General features: G+C 35.5%; 1 protein-coding gene across 3 annotated transcripts in view; it reads right to left on the reverse strand.

Annotated features, from left to right (window-relative positions):
- Window positions 1-20,528, reverse strand: part of ATP2B1 (ATPase plasma membrane Ca2+ transporting 1) — a 118,267-nt gene that overhangs the window by 26,635 nt on the left and 71,104 nt on the right. For all 3 annotated transcript variants that reach the window (XM_037996722.2, XM_073020991.1, XM_073020990.1), the window contains exons 4-12: window positions 20,236-20,490; window positions 20,021-20,146; window positions 15,871-16,011; window positions 13,091-13,129; window positions 11,923-12,084; window positions 9,670-9,884; window positions 7,036-7,278; window positions 5,464-5,705; window positions 2,308-2,545 (exon numbers count right to left, since the gene is read on the reverse strand). In XM_037996722.2, the coding sequence (XP_037852650.1) occupies window positions 2,308-2,545; window positions 5,464-5,705; window positions 7,036-7,278; window positions 9,670-9,884; window positions 11,923-12,084; window positions 13,091-13,129; window positions 15,871-16,011; window positions 20,021-20,146; window positions 20,236-20,490 (1,661 nt within the window). The remainder of the gene's footprint in view (window positions 1-2,307; window positions 2,546-5,463; window positions 5,706-7,035; window positions 7,279-9,669; window positions 9,885-11,922; window positions 12,085-13,090; window positions 13,130-15,870; window positions 16,012-20,020; window positions 20,147-20,235; window positions 20,491-20,528) is intronic.

Raw genomic sequence — 20,528 nt, forward strand, 5'->3', positions numbered from 1 at the left:
TGCTGTTTCTGATTCTCTTATTACATTGGTAACCCTCTACCAGTCACCAAGTTATACAAGTTAGAGATTGGTTCCATATCCTTATAAGACTTCTAATTGTGGCAACCTCTTAGTCGTAAAAGCCTTCTTCCCTAGCTACACACTTTCTCTAAAAGATCTTTAGTTTCATCAGTGATTTCTTCAGACTAGCCCACTTTCAGACTCTGAGGTCCAAATGCTTGACATACATTTGGATGTCTCAGACACCTCAACAATGTCAAAAATGGAATATCCAAACCCAATATATTACTTCCTACTGGTTCTATCTCCACTCACTTTGAAATCGTTCCTTTCTTTCCATCTCCTATGCCACAACTGTAGGCCAAGCCATGATCATCTATTGCCTGGGATCACTGCAATACTCTCATTAACTTCCCTGCTTCTACTCTTCTTCATCTCTAATCCCTGTCTTACACAGTAACCAAAATAGTATTTTAACAACATAAATCATATCACTTCCCAGCCTGAATTTCAGAAAATTCAGAGCCCTCACAGTCGAGTAAGGCCAGAGATCATCTCGTCTCCCCTTTTTTCTTTACACTTACAGCCACACTGGCCTCCTTTCCACCTTTAAAATAGCTAAATACTTTTCTCACTTTCACTTGCATTTCTCATTTTGCTTGGAATGCTCTTCTTGCAGCTATTTACATGGCAGACCCACTGTGAACCATCAGATTGCATCTCAAATGCTATATCCTCAGAAATTCCTAATGCAGTCTCCCTCCATTACTTTATTTCATTACACTGTGCATATCTTATATATATAGCCCTTTTGCACTAGTAATTGTCTTATTTAATATCATCCCCCCGATATGCCATCCTGCCACCCAGAATATAAGGCCTATGAGAACAGGCACCAAGTCTTATTCCTCCCAAAATTCATTTTCACTTGACACGGTGTCCATGTATCTATCATTCTACCTACTTAGCTGTCTTCTTCCTCTAGAATATACATCTCAAGACTATTCTGGTCACTGCAGTATTTCCAGTTCCTAGAAGAGTGCTACATATTAGGTTTTGAATCAATTAGCTGATAAAGTCACTGAACAACAGTGGTTTTCTGCTAGTGCTGTTATTTATGTTGCTTCTTTGCTCAAGACATACTTAACTGCTCACTCTCTTTCTTGGTTTAGATAATACTTCCTCCTTAAGAATCAGATCAGGTAATTAACCTCTAGGAAGTCTTACCTGACCCCTCCAGTGGTTAATACAGCACAGTAGTCTTTTAAGCACCTGTGTTTTAGACAAAGCTGGTATTTTAACACACTAGGTGTACTATCTAACACTCTATACATTCTCGATTTTTAAAAATCTGCCAAATAAGAGTAATAGTATGCATACCTCACAAAGTTAGACATTTAAAAAAATTACATGTAAAGCATGTGGCTTAAGTATATGGCACACAGTGAGAACTCAATAAAAAGATGCTATTAGGGTAAGTTGGGAACTCGTGTTCCCTGCTCATATAACATGCTCTGTATATACCCAGCAAGGTACTAATATACTGGGTTGCAATAATCATGTGTTTGGTTCGTTCCACATAAGACAGTAACTTCTTTGAGGCCAGGGATCAGATCTCAAAACTCTTAAGTCTCAAGTACCTTAGGATAGTGCCTGGCACACAGTAGTTGTTCAACAAACTTAAAAAACATGAAAAACCAAATAGCAAAAAAAAAAAAAAAAAAAAAATTAAAGAGTGAAATCAGTCTAGAGCTGCACGCCATCCAACATGACAACTACTAGCAAGATATTTTAACTTGAATTAAATAAAATTTTAAAATCCTGTCTTTCAGTTGCACTACCCACTGAAAACTAGACGTCAGTAGTCACACATGGCGAGTGGCTACTGTATTGAACAATATACAGAACATTTCTATTATCACAGAAAGCTCTACTAGACAATGCTAGTCTAGAGACTGAAAACAAATAACTTAATGGCACCTATTATTTAAGATAAATAATAACTGAAAATTCTACCCACTTTAAGGCACTGTGCTAGGTTATGGTGCTATGAACACATAGGATCCCAAAGACAGGCTGTCTTTAAAAACCACAAAAGCTAGCATATGGCACCGTAGGTACTATTTTTCACTTAAAAAGCTAGCATATGGCACCGTAGGTACTATTATTTCACTTATCTTGGGTTCACACAGGAAAAAAAAAAATCACAAACACCAAGAATTTTACTAGAAAACTGGTTACAATTAAGGCCTAGGTCCTCTATAGTTACGAGATTCTGCACATGCAGAACACAGAATGTTTCACCACCTCAGGTCTCACAGGATCTTCAATCCCCACAACAGCAATGCATGTAAGGCCGGTGACAATATCATTTTCATTATCCCACTCTGGTTCTGGTTCTCCTGCTGGAAAATCTCTGAATGCAAGACATATGGTTCTCAAGCCTTCTGATGCCATCGGTTCAATCACAGTTTTTACAATATCATCACGGTCCCTTGGTCTGAACACTTTTGCCTCACCATTAGCACTCAAGATTTTGAAACACCTAAAAGGAAATGTTGAATCCAAACATCAATAATTTAAAAAAAAAATAATGGTTAATGCCATTTAAGTGAACTGGCAGGCCTAGAAATCATGGGATCTGATATCTGGAATTTAGAGAATTACATATAATTCATTTTTATAGACTTAAATTCACTTTTCACCCTCCCCTTTACAAAACAGAACTAATATGTATGGTTCTCATTTGATAGTTCTCCATTTAGCAGTTACTCTAGAACTTCTCTAAACCTTCTCTTTTGGAAATGCAGTGCCAAAGAATCCCTGGGTGGCAAAGGAGAATAAACTATATATACTTCACCATTTTGGTACAGAATCAGACATTAGTTTTAAATAACACCAAAATCACAAATGTGTTCTTCTTTTAAGGTAAAAAGCCAAGTGTAGTCAACCCCTTACCTGAGATGTTGTTTCATCACCTATATTGTTTTAACCATGAAAGAAAAAAAATAACTTATTGTTAAAATAAACATTCTATCAGAATGAGAGTTAATGCTAAAATAATTACTATTTTCAGTGACACTACTACTTTTTCTTTCATTATATAATGAATACAAATCACACTATATACCTATTTAAAGTCTGTTTTTCATAACGCCTCTCTATACTCCTCTCCCTTGATGATGCCATCTCCTCCTGCTTCTAGGGAGGTAATTCCCAAATCCGCATCTTCCATTTTGTTTTTCAAAGCTTTCCATCACTGCTGAAAAATTCTACCCAAATGTTTTATCAGTACCTAAAGCTTAATGGATGAAAGCCTAGAAGCCGCCTCTTCACTGCCCATGTAATGTGCATCAACATTACCCTAATCATTTTGATGTAAGTCTAAAATTTCACTTTAATACTTATTTTTCCTGATCATCTCTCTACTATTGGCTCGTAAGTCCTATACATTTCCCCTCTGAACAGCCTCCTCAATGTGTCCACTCCTTTTTATTTCTCCTGCTACTACTTCCTTCTGGTTCTTACTTCAAGCTACAAAGCTACAGCTACTGTAATAGCAATAGCCTTTTAACTGATATCTGTCTGTAGCTGATTTTTTTTTTCCTCTAACCCACCTTGTTCCCTAATGCAGGAATTATCTTTAATCACAGCTTTGATGATTCTACTACTTGAAGAAAAAAATACTTCATTTGTATTATCTGGCTTATTTAATTTTAATTGCTCAGCCCAACATTTAAAAAGTCTCCACATCAAAATGCAAATATTACTGTGGAACACCTGCTGTATGTTTACTGTCCATCAGGCTTCATGCTAGACAGTTGGTATGCATTATTTCATTTAAGTGCCACAGAGTTGGTGGTCATCACCCCCTCTCTCAGACGAGGAAAACGGAAGTAAGGGAAGAATCTGCCCCATATCCCAAAGCTAGTTAGCTGCAGAGGAAGAGTCAATGCATGATCAGTTTTGATTAAAAAAAATTCTCTTCTAAACCATCTATCTACTACCCACAAGCCAGGGATGAAACAAATTTCTAACCTTTTACAATGAAATCAGGTAACTGAGTGTACTGTGGGAAGAAGAAAGCTCTATATGGCCTGTGTGCCACAAAAACCCATCACTATTCAGCTGAACTATACAACCAGATATTCCCCTCCCAAATATGACCTGCTGTGGTTTCCCTAACCTCAAAGTTCTCATTTCATACCAGAACCTATCTTAAATGCCCCATCCCTACTGTATGATCTCTCACCCAAAAGCTTTGTACCAATTTATTATATGCTGCCTTCAGTTATTTATTTATATATTTGTCTCTTAAACTAATTGTAAAGTGTTCATTAAGATAATACTGGCTTATAATCCACATGTAAGCAAATTAAAAGTATATTTTAAATATTTACTTTAATATTTTAAATACTATAATTTCAAATAAGTTCCAATTTTCCCAAATTGCTCTACACCAGTATTTTTTTTAAAACCAGTTCTCTACTTCTTTAATGGAATTAAAGAAACCAAAATAATTTTACCACCTTTAATATCAAATAAACATCAGGAGAAATATATGTAAGCATGTTACAGCAAAATTAAAGCTACTGGTCTGCAAAAGGACAGCAAGAAAGAAAAATTAGTATTCAAAATGACAGGAGCCTTTAAATATGACACTGCAGCCGCATAAATATGATAAATCTCCTTTTGATATAAATGGGGAATTTTCAAGATCCAGCTTTTGTGCTTTGCTATTCTAAAAATTACTCCATAATTCTCATATCACATTCAGAATCCAGTAACCACAATGAGCGCTGAAGATCTAAACTTGAGGCCAGGTGCAGTGACTCACGTCTGTAATCCCAGCACTTTGGGAGGCCAACACAGGCAGATTACTTGAGGTCAGGAGTTCAAGACCAGCCTGGCCAACATGGTGAAACCGTGACTCTACTAAAAATACAAAAATTAGCCAGGTGTGGTGGGAGGTGCCTATAATCCCAGTTACTTGGGAGGCTGAGGCAGGAGAATCCCTTGAACCCAGGGGTAGAGGATGAAGTGAGCTGAAATGGTGCCACTGCATTCCAGCCTGGGTGATACAGGGAACCTCCATCTTAAACAAACAAACAAAAAAGAGACATAAACTTAATTTTCTTCCCAGGAGGTTTTTTCAAGATTCTACATATTAAATAACAAGTAAATCAACTTCTAAAAATAAACATCAAACTATACATCATTAAACATACCAGACTGAATGTAATGGGTTTATTTTCCCTATAGTAAAATACTAAGAAATAAGAGAAGCTAGAGTGTGAAAATGGCAGAATAGGGTATGGATACCATAAAATATGCTAAAAAGCTCTGAAGTCCTATCAAATGCCTGATGTTCACAAAAAGAAGACAACAACAATAACAATACAGTAGATATTCCATAAAGCAACTATAGTCAGCAATTTATTCATCTAAGCATTTTACTCTTACTTTTTCAGAATTATCTCAGATGCACCCTTGCTGAATATTCGGTAACTTCCATCTGAATTTTTCAGAACAGTACTCATGGATTTCCTAACAGAATTGAAGGTGTAGACTTTGTACAGTGCTTCTTCTGGTATTTCATTTCTAACATCCTGATAATCCCGTTTTAAATCCAAAAGAAGTCCCAACAAGGCACATTCAGTTTTATTACCAACGTGACGAGGTAATCCACCCTCTTTCTCTGGGGGCTATAAGAGAAAAAGGTTTAGTAGCTAGTATCATCTTGTTTCTCTATGAACATTTAATTTATAATGTAAAACAGAATGCGACATTCTAAAATAAAATTACAGAACAATTGTCTAACATCAACATTTTAAAGGAGGACACAGAAAACTAAGGTAGAAAGGAGCCTGGGGTGAGAATGACATGGATTCTAATCTCAGTCCTGCCAGTTACTAGCTACATGAAATTTGACAATTGCCCAACTGCTGTGGTCCTTGGCTTCAGCATCTGTAAAACAGGAGCACTTATGACCCCAAAATTAAATGATTAAGATGTATAAAGTTTACAGTTGGTTCCTAATACAGAGTGGAACTTAATTTTAATTCCCTTTTCCTGTTTTCACTTAACTTTAATACTAAATCATTCAAAATTAAATCTACTTTACTAATTTTTATGGATTAAAAGTACATGCATTAAAATATTGTTCTCTTAAATGCAGTGAGAAGCTTTATTTCCTTCACAGTGCCTTCAGAAATACCACCTTACATAATCATCACAATGGGATTAAGGGCCGATGTGATCATCTTTACTCAGTAATTAAAGAAGGTAGCTCAGACTTTCAGCTAGTAAAAGGCAAAGTTAGATCTAGAACCAAGATCCCATAACTTTCTAACGCAATCATCCAATTCATGTATGTTTCCCCTAATGAACAGCATGCAATATTATTTTTGTTAATGATTTTCATCCATAAATCACTAGAAGAGATTAAGTCAAACATAACATTGCATGCTTTCTGTTACAAATAAGATTTCTAAAACTTGTAAAGTTGAAAATTTTGTTCTATATGGTGGCACATGTCTAGAATTACTTTACTGCATTAGTTCTACAAAGGTCTAAGCACCACCTTTTAGGTAGGAACTACTGACAGACCAAACAGAGCACATGGCAAGCATATATAAAACATGTTATTTTAAGTTGAAATCAGGCTTCAAAATTTTCTCTAAGTTGAGAGCTGACCTACTATAGTAAGACAGCTTGATCTTTCTCAAAAATGAGTTTAACAAGAATTTAAAATTAAATACATGTTCTGCTTATAAGGGTGGAGAGTTTCTGAACACAGGAAATTCAAAATATAGGAAGAGAAAAACATAAATAAACAATGTTTATGTTGATCAGCAGACCTCACTCATAACACAAATTTAAAAACCATTATATAAATAAATATATGCCTTTTAAAAGCTTAACACAGTTCAGTTTACTTTACATACAGTAATGGTGGGTCTGAAGACTTACATATAGTCCCATCATTATAGATTTAAAAATTAATTTTTATATAAATTATTTCAAAAACCTTACCAATATTTTTGATGTATAAGCACAATTCACAGAAATTCCTGTTACAAGATAGGACAAAATATTTGGTGGAATAGCTTCTGGCTCAGGAACCTTTTTATAATGTTTTTCATTTATGTAAGCTTGAACAACTGTCATTCTGTTCATTGTCAAAGTTCCTGTTTTATCTGAACAAATAGCTGTAGCATTTCCCATGGTTTCACAAGCATCCAGATGCCTTACTAAGTTATTATCTTTCATCATTTTCTACATTAAAAAAAAAATAAAGTTAAGCTGCATATAAAACCAATCACCTCATTACATTAAAATGATTACAAATTGTTTTAAAATTAGAACTGAAACTCCCAGCTTTCTATAAATACAATGTATAAAGTACCAATGTAATACTAAATTTTTCTTTTCTTTTTTTTTTTTTTTTTTTAAAGCATATTTGACCTATTAAAATAAGCTAAACACAGTGCTAGAGCTTTCTGGGTTTCAACCATTTTATTGCTGCATAACATAACCTAGTAAGTCAGTTCAGGCACCTGCATCCATAAACAAATAACACTCAATATATGTCTCCAACGGTTTTTGCAAAATGTCCTCACATTACAAGAGCAATGACAATCTGTACAGTGGTACTTACAGTAGTGTAAGAGTATATTAAAGGATTAAGCCTCCCTATTAAGTGGAAAACAAAAGATTCTTACATCAGTTCCAAGGAAAAAATGGCTTTTATCAGCTAAAATAAAGAACTTGTGGGTATGTAGTTGCTTGATGTTTTTATTATTAATTCTGAAAGAGTTAACATATCAAAACTAGAATGAGTCATTTTTTAGCTATTCTATATGCTGGCAGATTTGGCATTTTCATCCTTAGCAGCAAACTGTGTCTCACTTCTTTCTCTCATTTACAACAGAAAAAATCATTTCTAAAAAACCAACAGCTTTCACAGTAGTTTCACAGGGCATTTAAGCTAAAATACCTTATAATTAGTTCTCAGCACTTAATGTGGAATGGGTTAAAAACTATATGAAGTTATTTTACAAAGTGTTTTCTGTGATGACTAATATGCAAGATACTGCAAAAAAATTGGTTCCTTGAAAAAATATGTGAAAAACAAATGTGCACTTCCTAAATTACTTGTGATTTACATATTAAAGATGAGAAGAATGAAGTTTTGCAGTAAAGAAACCATGTTCAGTTTTGTGAAACACTAACAGAGAATCCATAAAGACTATACCTCTGTGAAAAGAATAGTAATTGGTAACATTAGAGCTAGATAAACATCTAATAAAGGCTTAAAAAAGTAGTTAACTTGTTCTTACTAATTTTATATTCAAAAAACATAAATCAATCCTACCAGTATCATTCTAATCAATTAAAAAATTAGTATCATTAATAACTACTCAAAATTAACTAATGACAGTTTGGTAAAATGTTCTGTGTCCAAAACTTGTATTTACCCCAAATTTTTCAAATTACTTTAAAATATCAAAAAAGGACAAATAGATGACTGATTATACTATATCTTATCACTTTGATACATTTACCAATTTATTTTTTAAATGAAAGTTGTTAAATGCCTGAAAAGAAAACTCAAACAGTAAGCAAAAAACATTCTTATCAAGACAGGTCTAACAATGAAGAGTGCAAAGGTAGAAACGATGACTAATTAATTAATATTGCTCACTGTCAGCAATGTTTCTTAAGGAGAACTAGTAATTAACATTTGAAAATTTACAAAAGCAGCATTCTTCGTTTGGTTATAATTTTTTACCTGCAAGATCATTTTGAAAAAAAAAGTTCAAAATTGTCCAAGCTACGTTTAAAAAAAAAAAAAATGCAATCCACCTTTTCTGTAAGATACAAAATTGATAAAAATAAATTAATAATCTTCAAAAAGATTATTACTTTAAGGTAAACAGCAGTAAGCAAAGCCATCAAAGCTCATCTCTTAGTATTCTACTTGGAGAACAAGAAGGACTGAGCTACTGTAAATCAAGTGGTCAGAGGAAGGTGACACTTGAAGAGACCTTATGAATAAAGAAAGAGAGCAGGTTACTCAAAGGAAGGAACAAGTGGGCCCTGAAGTAAGAATACAGTTGAGATGTTTGAAAATCATCAGGAAGACTGGTGAGGTTGGGCCAGAGGAGCAGAGAATGAGCAGAGAGGTAAGCAAAGGCCAGATTGGCAGGGCCTTGCAGGCCACGGTAAAGAGTTTGCATTTTACTCTAATTGTCATGAGAACTAACTGAAAGGTTTTACACATGGAAATCATAATTTTTAAATTTGTTTTTATTTTTAGAAACATGAGCCTAACTCACTCACCTTAATTTTATAGATGGGAAAGAGGAGGTGACGTGACTTGACAATATAACTATCACGTAGCGAAAATCACGCTAGAACTGTGCCTAGCAGAGTTGTGCTTAGTATTGTGTCAAGGCTGCCCTTATGTGGAATGCACAGGTCTCTTACAGAGATACTCAACTGGTGGGAGGTACAGGGCATCAATGACAACATTTCTAGAGAAAACAGTGTACGTTTATGAAAGTCCTCACTTTCAGAAGCAGAAAAGGAGTAACTAGATGGGCATTTTCTATACCAGCTAAGGCTTTAAACATAACAACGTCTACTGAACAATTTTCTACTTACTTTGACTGAATAAGCCAGTGAGATCGTGACTGCAAGTGGAAGACCTTCTGGCACCGCGACCACTAAAACCGTAACTCCAATAATGAAGAACTTCACAAAGTACTGTATATAAATTGGTGTGCATTCAGCAAGCCATGGTCTTTTCTGAACCCAGAAGGTGTCAATGACAAAATATAATACTAGAATGATAACTGTGATGGCAGACATCAACAGACCTTTCAGAATAGAAATGAAAGAAAAATGTGATTAAAGTTCCAGACACTAACCACTGCCAGATATATATTAACCACTGTAAAGAGTTATAACTTGCTCGATAGTATCGAATTTCTCTGAGAAATTGTTACTTCTTTCTTGCACCTAACTTATAACTTGACATTGTCCGATTCAATTTTTTGCTTCCAAGTACAGTCTTGTCCCCAGGAGAACTGGGAGAAAAACACTTAGGATTCTTTCCTTAGACTTAATTATATCTTTGGCCTTGTACTGAAACTGAGACAAAAATAATACGCAATGATAAGGAAGTACCCAAAGCTTAGAATAAACTGGTGCTTTACATGTTCAAGAAGCAAGCTCCCTAATGCTTAAAGAGAAACTGGTAAAAAATTGATCAATGGGGAGACCTGGAATTAAATACTCAACCCATGTTTTTAAAAAATAACATTATAATAAATAAAATTATATAGTACGAATTATTATTTCTTCAATTTTTTTTGCTCTATCTTTACTGTTTCATTAACTTAGTAAACCAAGAGTTAGCCATGTATCTTGTGGAATACTCTGCTTTTTGACATGTGTATGAAAAAAATAGGGCAGCTGGCTGGGTGCAGTGGCTCACGCCTATAATCCCAGCACTTTGGGAGGTCGAGGTAGGTGGATCACCTGAGGTCAGGAATTCGAGACCAGCCAGACAAACACGGTGAAATCTCATCTCTACAAAGATACAAAAATTAGCTGGGCATGGTGGCGCGTGCCTGTAATACCAGCTATTCCGGCTGAGGCAGGAGGATCGCCTGAACCCGGGAGGCAGAGGTTGCAGTGAGCTGAGATCGTGCCACTGCACTCCAGCCTGGGTGACAGAGCGAGACTCCGTCTCCCACCCCCAACCCCCCCAAAAAGGAGGCAGCTGGGCACAGTGGCTCACGCCTGTAATCCCAAGACTTTGAGAGGCTGAGGTGGGAGGATCACTTGAGCCCAGGCATTTGAGACCAGCCTGGCCAACACGATGAAACCCCGTCTCTATTAAATTTACGAAAATTAGCCGGGTGTAGTGGTGTGCATCTGTAGTCCCAGCTACTTAGGGGGTGAAGGCAGGAGGATAACTTGAGCCTTGGGATGTCGAGGGTTCAGTGAGCTGTGATCATACCACTGTACTCCAGCCTGGGTGACAGAGTGAGACCCTGCCTCCAAAAAAAAAAAAGAAAAAAGGAAAAAGAAAAGGTAAGTCCACATATCTGGTTCTAACATCCCAATCTAATGTCTACTAAGTGGATTTACCACCTCAAATTCACTCTTTTCCCCCAACACTACATGAGTCAGTATTACCACTTGGCTACATATTACAAAGAGCAAATATTTGCTATTAGATAATAAGCATACTGAGGACAGAAGCAAAAACGTCACTTTTTCCATCACACTCCTAGAGAGTAGTAAAATGATACAATTTAAGCAATTTTAATAATATATGCTTATTTATCCACACAGTGTTCTTCCAAAAACATACTACTGCTGGAGGTCATGCTGTTTTTAACCTCAGAGCTCTGCTTTTTCCCTTAAAGAATAGATGTATTAACAGGTATTTTCTAGTGATGGCAGTAAAGTAACTTCAGCCTCACTACAATAACTCCAGGGCACAATTTTAACATTAGAGACATAACTAAAAATTCTCATAGATAACCAGTAAAAAGATGAGCAAAATGTGTGATGAAATTTTATTAAAATATAATTAGTTCATTTTAACTGAATAACCTCACAGGTTGCCTTTTCTCCACTTAATGCAGAAAGTCAGAGATGAGTGCATAGACTCGTAACTGGACAGACTTAGGCACTAATCCTAACCCGACCGCTTATTAGCAAATTGTAAGTACCTATAGTAACTCAAAGGGCCTGGTGCACTGTAGCTAGAAGTGAAAATATTTCAAACTCCCCTTCTATTCACAAATCAACAATTTCCAGGCTTAAGTGTGTCAAAAGACAATTTTTAAGCAGAAAGCGTATTTAAAAATAAAACACTTAATTTTCTTCTCCATATCATACCTGCTTTGCCAATCTGAACAGCCAGTTTTGTAAGTTTCCCTTGTAAAACAGATTTTTCCTTTTTTGGCAAATTTGCTTTCTTTTTATCTTTTTCATCACCATCTCCACCTTCTTCACTCTTCAATGGCTGCATTTCCATGGCTGCACCATCCTGGGCTTTTGCTACATTTAAGAGCAAACACGACTTCACTATACTTTAAAGGCACATATGACTATTAACATTTAAAAGAAATTTAAAAAATCAGTTTCTTACAGAAACCAGTAAAGGTATAAGCATTCAGCTTTGTGAGTGAGTGTGTGTGTGTGTGTGTGTGTCTACACAGAGAAAATAAGACAACAGTGACATTAGGTTGTGAAACTTTTACCAGATTTGAAAATGTTGTGCTAGGTAATGAGGATGAGGCATATAGGGTCCTTAAACTAAGAACTAAAGAATATTAAATTTCTTTTCCTGTGCATTATGTTAGGTAACATCTAAACAACATAAATCCCTCCCCTATAATTTATGACCATGACGTAGAGATTATATATAACCGTATGTATATAGAAATATGCACATATTTATGGACTCTTAAATAAATGCAACATTTATGCTATATATTTTGTTTCTTACGCAGTTTTGCTACTAACTATATAATAACCAGTGTTCAAATACTTGAAATACTTAAGCTGAAAGTTACTCTACATAAACTACTTACCTCGTGTGATGGGGCATAGTTAAAACTCTGTTTCATGCACAAAATTATTAAAAATATTGTACAAAATTACAATCAGACAATGTGTAGAAGGTGTATATGGCAATGTATAGATAAAGTTCATGTTTGGAGTTGGGTCTCATCCCCAATATATCTCATTATGTACATGCAAATATTCCAAAATCCGAAAAAAAAAAAAAAAAAAATCTGAAATCTGAAACACTTCTGTTCCCAAGCATTTCAGATAAGAGATACTCAACTTGTACCACAAATCATACTTAAAATCTTATTACCATTAACACTGTAGTGATAACATGACTAAGACAATGGCAGGAAGAAAGGTTAATCCAAGCTAACATATATTGTTGATTTTCCCTGCCACATGTATCTTACTTTTGAATAAATATAGTACACAGTAGATCTTTGGATATACTGAAAACAAGCTCACAGTACTTTTGTCCTCCTAAATTTACCTTTGTTGCGATTCTCAATAGCTCCATCTTGTTTCTTATCTGTAGGAACAAAATGGGAATTAAAGCTTTCCAAAAGAAATGAATACAGTCATGCTAAATTATGCAGAAGTAGTTCACATTTCTATAACAGTTGTTACACAATGGGGTGTGTGTCTACAGATTAGAAAACATTTGACTTGTGATGACCTGCTGGGTCAATCACTCCCTAAGTCTCACCTATGGGAGAATACTGCAAAATAATTTAGGGTGTCTATATTTGTTTTATTTTTCCATAAGACTTCACTATTTTATAAGCTGTAACAAACCTAAATATGATACAGAAGGTTTTAAAACCAAATACAACCCCAAGAAAGCAGAAAAGGGCAGGGGTGGAGAGGAAGGGGAAAGGATGTTATAAAAAGACAATGGGCAGCCGGGTGTGGTGGCTCACGCCTGTAATCCCAGCACTTTGGGAGGCTGAGGCAGGTAGATCATCTGAGGTCTGGAGTTCAAGACCAGCCTGGCCAACATGGTGAAACCCTGTCTCTAGTAAAAACAAAAAATTAGCCGGGCATGGTGGCATGCACCTGTAGTCTCAGCTACTCGGGAGGTTGAGGCGGGAGAGTTGCTTGAACCCAGGAGGCGGAGGTTGCAGTGAGCCAGGATCACGCCATTGCACTCCAGCCTGGGGGATAGAGTGAGACTCCGTCTCAAAAAACAAAAAAGACAACTGGCACACAGGAGAGTGTTGATGAGACTGAGGACAAAAATTTTATGTACAAAAGATAGGAAAGGCAACTTAGTAAAACTAGAATACAAATGTACAGAATAAACCAGTAAGACTACCAGGTAAGGTAGCTCTCCAAATCAGCTTATATTTGGAAAAAACAGAAAGATGAGCGTATCTGAAGCCATAAGGTAACGAAGGAAGGGACAGGCCTATTGTCTGGAGTAGGCACTACAATATTAAAAATGACAAAGAGCAGCAAAACCATTCAGTCTATATTCTTCTAGCTTCTTTATCGAGAACTATCTTCAAATGGAAAACATGGAACAAACATGGTCAAGAAGGAACAGAAGCTCAAGATTGATAAGGAGATAGTAAGATAATACCCAGCTACTTTTAATGAGCTCAAGTTTGGAGAGACCAGAGGGCCACAGTCCAGGCCACTGAGGGAACTGAGACAGATTACCCTGGACAGCTTCTGAGTAATCGCCAAGGTAGTCAAGGGAATGGGAGAAGGGCTGGAGGTCCACAGATGAAAAAAATGTTGCCCTGTTCTTTTAAAAACAAAACAAAACAAAAAAAGGGAGTCAACAAATTAGATGTTAATTTCTGGGGAATGTTCTGGACTGGATTAATAAAACCAGTGTATAAGACTTAGGGGGAGAAGAAGCTTACTGGAAAAGACACTGTGGAATAAAGTGAGGATGCAAACTTCCCTTCAGCGTCCAGTGACTTTCAACTCCTGTGTATTAGGATGGAGCACAGCATAAAAGAGTAGACTCCTGAGCCACAGAAGAGGGTGCGACCTGCCACTTACTAGCACTTTGATCTAGAGCAAATGACATAATCTCCATAAACCTCAGTTTACTCATCAGTAAAAAAAAAAAACAGTCTTTATACAGTTGTGAGGATTAATGAGATAGTGCATGTAAAACACTTAATAAATGGAACCATTATTGTGCTGGTTTTCAAACTGCATTCTACTCAGCCTTAAGAAACCTATGGAAGCACATTGAGAGCTGCTTCAAGGAGGACATAGGAAAAAAACCTAGAATGGAGGGCTTGCCACCTGGATCTGAGTCTAGAACTTTTCACATACATTTTTGTTTCAAATAGAGATTTTATAGCTAATGGCAAAACTCAAAGAACAAAACAAACCACTCAAATATTAAAACCACTGCTATAGTTATAGCAAACCAGGATTTTAGCCAGGCAGTTATTTTAGAATGTTTCAAAATATTCATGTGAGAAACAACAATATGGGTTTACTATCCTAAATAACATTAAATAAATCTAAGTAGCTAAACCACAGTAAAATGTTGTCAACCTAAAGGGAAAAGACTCCAGAGGGGTGATCCTGAGTGGGAAGGAAGGGTGGTACAGCAGACACTTCGAAGCAGGGTAGGGAGGGCTTTTTAAAAGTGGCATGCCCCTAACTATGAGATTCTGAGATGTCTCTTGCATGTAACAGTTTCTTGTAAGATCCTTGTGGATAAATGGTATGATTATCAAGTTTGCTGATAACAGAACACTTGGAGGGACAGGAGATACAATAGATCAAAATTTTAAAAAGATTGTGTTATCTAACGATGGGCTGAATATAACAAGAGAAATGTAAAGTGTCAAAGTGAAGTCCTAGTCTTGTGTTAAAAAACCAAGCACATTAAGTATAGAGTAGAAATGTGAATAGCTGAAGAAGATTAAAAGCTCGGTGAAACCAAAATATAATATGGCTGATAAAGAAAGCTACTGCTAAAGTAGCAAAAAAAAATCCACAAATAGGAAGTGAGAGTTCAATTCATTTTGCTGATCAGATAACAGGAGAGATTCTACACCTAGAGAATAAACGGAAGAATGCCAATGCAAGTATTCAAGTAGATACTGAATTTCTCTGGCCATGTTAAAGGGGACTGATGTATTCTCTAAAGGCCCACACTATTAAGTCTAAAAGAAAAATCTTCTTTTAACTTTTTGTAGAATTTTTCATACCAGAATCTCTTGAAAGAAGGTATTAGTTCTTAGAAATTATTTGCCATATTTCCAAATACCAATTACAGAAAATTGTTATTCTTACTTTTCTTTTCCTTTTTCTTCTCATCTTTCTTCTCTTCCTCTTCACCTCCAGCTCCAAGTAAGGTAAAGATAATTCCAGTTTGAGAATTTACACCTACAGCTGTAACTACCATTCTTCCAGAGCCTTCCATTACATGAGTACCTATAACCAAAAACATAGTTTGTTTTTAAAAATTCTAATAGATTTCCTCGATACACCAAATTTCAAACTTCGGTAATACTGTTTTTAACATCCACAACATTTAGGAAAAAAAAAATTAATATATATACAATTTTTTTTTTTTTTTTTTTTTTTTGAGACAGGGTCTTGGTCTGTCACCCAGGCTGGAGTGCAACACTGTGAACATGGCTTACTACAGCCTGGATCTCCTGGGCTGAAGTAACCCTCCCGAGTAGCTGTGACCACAGGTACGTGCCGCTACACTCTGCTAATTTTTAAAAAAAAATTTTGTAGAGACAGGGTCTCACTATGTTGCTCAGGCTGGTCTCAAACTCCTGGGCTCAAACAATCCTCCCGTCTTGGCCACCCAAAATGCTGGGATTACAGATGTGAGCCACCATGTCTGGATCAATAAAATAAACTTAGTAAGACATTAAATAAAACTTATTTCTTATGCTTAAGGTTTTAACTCTAATCAGTCATATCCAAGTTCAAAGCTCAATCTACTACTCACTTACCATATAATATTAGGTAAATTGTAACAACTCAGTTCCCTGTCTGTACAATTCATAGAAATATAATGAGATTTACATTTCTCATATAAACTTATAAATGTAAAGTGTTTAGCATACTGCCTAGAATTTGTAGGGGTTCAATGAATGCTCATTATTAATTGTAACCTAAGGTATGAGGGACATTTCTCTGAGAAAAACACTGCTTATATGTATCAATGACAACCAATTTCACATTTCCCACACCCAACTTCACAACCTCTACCTAACACAAGCTTTCATTTCTGCCCACCTTCATAATTGCAATAGCCCCCTACTTAGTCTCTGTGTCTTCCCAGTTCATCCTGAAATCCGTTTTAATCTTCCTAAAACGTGATTTCATCATATACTTCTCATGGCTCAAAAATTTCTGATTCTTCGTTGCCTACTGGATTGAGTACAAAGTCCTCACCTTGAGACCAACCCAGTCTTACAAACTTACTCATCCGCTACTCTAACATAAAATTTCATTACAGAAAACTAGGAATCAGAGATGAGAACATGGACTAAATTCTGACTATGTCCATCAAAACAATTTTGCATGTTGGCAGCCATTACAATTCTAATTTTCTAGAAACTTGCCCAAGGTTATCCAACTACTTTTTTTTTTTTTCGGTAGAGACAGGGTCTGTGTCACCCAGGCTGGTCTCAATAATTGTCTCCTGTCTCAGTCCCCAAAGTGCTGGAATTACAGGTGCCAGTCACTGTGCTCAGCCTGAAGGTTATACAACTATTAAATGTCAAGACAAATATTCAGTCCAGTTCTGTCAGAGGATAAAGAGTATATTCCTCTTTAGTTATAATGCTGATAAGTTTGCTTACGGTTCTCCAACTTGTACATCCACATCTCTATATTTTTCCTGATTCACTAAAAGGCTTCTAATCCCTTTATTCTAATCTTTTTGTTAGTTTTAAGGAGGCTTTAAAGCAACTTTTTTTTTTTTTTTTTTAACACTAAAGTCTTCTTTACAGTTATCACTGATTTGTATTTTATTTCGTCATTTACAACCTTCTGGAGCATAGTGAACGTTGCATCTACCACAATCTTATGTACCAAGTTGATGCTCAAGGAGTATTTGCTAAGTACGTTCATAAAATATATGTACTTAGCTCAAGTATTTAAGAATCTATATCTGGCTATTAATTACTGAGTAACTCACCCAAAATTGTTTTTAGGCCTCTGCTTTCTTGCTTTTAAAAATCTATATTGATTATTTCACTAGTTATTAGCTTCTTTGCCAGTGAAAGTGCAGGGAAAACAAGAAATGCAATTCAAGATAGAGAAACAGTAAGTATTATGCATAACAGACAACTTATTTCTTTTAACAATTCTGGTTTTTTCCAGACTCCAATGTTTTAGGTTCTATTTTGCCTTACCACAGGTAATCAGATGCTGGCAATGAATGTGCTCAGGCAAAGTAAACAGTTTTAAGTCTTGGTCATATCCCCACCACTAACTGAATACTGCTTTTAAAAATCTAAACTTAAGAAGCCAAGAACAGCAGTCAGAGATGGCATCATGAGAGTAAATTTAAAAATAAATGCATGTCATGCTTTTTAGTACATTTTTGGAATAGGGAAATAAATGCAGAAAAACTTTCCCACCCATACTGCGATAAGGGACTCTACAAAGTTATTTCAGTCTTTTCTTAAATGTGGGAAATTTATAGAGTTCTTCTGGTATACTTGGTGTGTCAGGAACCTGAGTCTACATAAAGCTTACCAGTCATCTCTGTTAAAACAGAAAGGATCAAAGTTCAGTTAAAGGAAATCAACCTGAAGAGCTAAGCACTATGTAAATAAGTGAGATGTACATAAATGTCCTTGCAGTATACATAGCAAACAGGAGACTATCTTAATTTGTTACACATTGTGGTCTGGTTAATCTGTGATGGTAAGGTATGATTAGATAGCTTCCCTCTCCTTTGGAAAGGTTATAGATTTTATTTGGTTAACATTAACTACAATTTCTTAGAAGCATAGCAAGGTGAGCAGAATGAGTTAATACATTATACTTATATATCCAAGTTCTTTCTGGCTATTTGGTATAAATTACAAGCACACCAATACAAAGAAAAATCCAAACAGGGTGTGAATGTTCTAAGTGGCACAGGATACTGAAAGTATACACACATCTCAAGATTTTTTTTTTTTTTGATGAAACTTAAGTCTGTATTAGAATTGGAACTTTCATCCTATTTATAATGGTGTTTATAAGTGTAATTACTCTGATTTTTTTGCAATAAGACTTTCCGGCCAATATAAATGTGTCTGGTTCTTTGCAATAGGCTTCTTTTGGTATGCATTTATAAATCTTAAAAAGTTATGGTTAAACTTAGGTTTTGCTTCAAAGTTGTGATTCTAACTTAATTGACCCTTGAGGATATCACAGGTTTGACTCTGGTTTCAGCAGCAATCATCTGACAATGTATAAAATGTTGACAATCTATCAACATCTGATAATGACAGAAGACTTCATGTAGAAGGCTACATTTGGCTTTCCCAAAACTGTAGTATAAATTCAATCTAACAAGTACAGTTCTGATCGACAATTTCATAAATTCCATATAGAATACTGAGAAATTAAGAACAGGAACCTTAGAACCTAAAAGTTAAAAGAATTAATATGATTTGGGGGTCAATTTGTGATATTATAGCTTTCTCTAATTCAGTGTTTTGCAAGCGAACTTGTAATTTTTCCCACCACCCCTTCCATTTCATATTTACTTAGTTCAACTTAGTTCAAGCTATAACAATGAGGTTATTACAAGAGCCTGCCATGCTATCAACCTCCATTTCAAACAGTATCCTCACCTATCCTTCCCTTTTCCAATCCTAGAACATATCTCAACCATTTGCAAATTCAATTCTGACTAGATGGAGGTGTGATTGCTAGACCTAATGTTGGTTAGTCATATAATACTAAATAGTTTATATCTCAAACTCATTCTTCAGCAGTTAGATGAAGGAGTTGGATTAGGTAAACTTTAAGGATTTTACTAGTTCTTAAGAAAACAAATCTATCCTTTGTAGAGCATCACAGAGAATTCATTAATTTGCTTTAAACATATAATCATTCTTTAATTTTATACTTCAATAGGCATTAAAAATAGTCATGATACAGAATAACACACCAACTCAATAGATATCAATAGGCCTATATTGCAGTTTTATCACTGCACTAGCATGAATACTGAATCTCAAATCTCTTGATTTTTTGGACTCTAGTCCCTCATTTGCAAAATATACCTCCGCATTCAAAGATTTCTAATGTTTTTGTCAGCTTACCAAGAAAAGTCTAAAAGGATTACAACAGTAGAAGGTAGCATAAAATACAGATTCCTCTTTATATTATTGACTCTTAGGAAAATGGTGTTTGCTGACAATAGTACATAGTTGCGAAAGAGGAAAGTGTTCCAAGATATAAAAGAAATTTTTACCTGATAGAAGTAAGGGATCTTTATCTAAAGACTTTTTAACATGATCTGATTCACCAGTCAATGAGCTTTCATCAATTTTAAGATCGTTGCCTTGAATAAGTATGCCGTCAGCTGGAAGAAGATCACCTAAAATAAAAAGTAATGATATATTAAACTATAAACAAGATTACAGTAATTTTATGTTTAGTGTCAGATGTATTGCTCTTTTTACTTACCATATTTCACTTGAGCAATATCTCCAACAGTAATGTCAGCTACAGGTATTTGAATGACCTGACCACCCCTGATGACAGTGAACTTCTGTTCTTGTTCAATTCGGCTCTGCAAACCTCTAAACTGTTTTTCCTTACTCCAGTCATTGAAAGCTGTTACTAACACCACACACACTACAGACAAGAGGATTGCTGCTCCTTCAATCCAACCAGTTTCACCTTCACCTTCTTCCTCCCCAACAGAAACTTCTCCACAAACTATTTGGAAAGAAAGAAAATGCTTATCAAAAAGATTC

Source organism: Chlorocebus sabaeus, chromosome 11 (assembly GCF_047675955.1).
Source record: "Chlorocebus sabaeus isolate Y175 chromosome 11, mChlSab1.0.hap1, whole genome shotgun sequence".
NCBI lineage: Eukaryota > Metazoa > Chordata > Mammalia > Primates > Cercopithecidae > Chlorocebus > Chlorocebus sabaeus.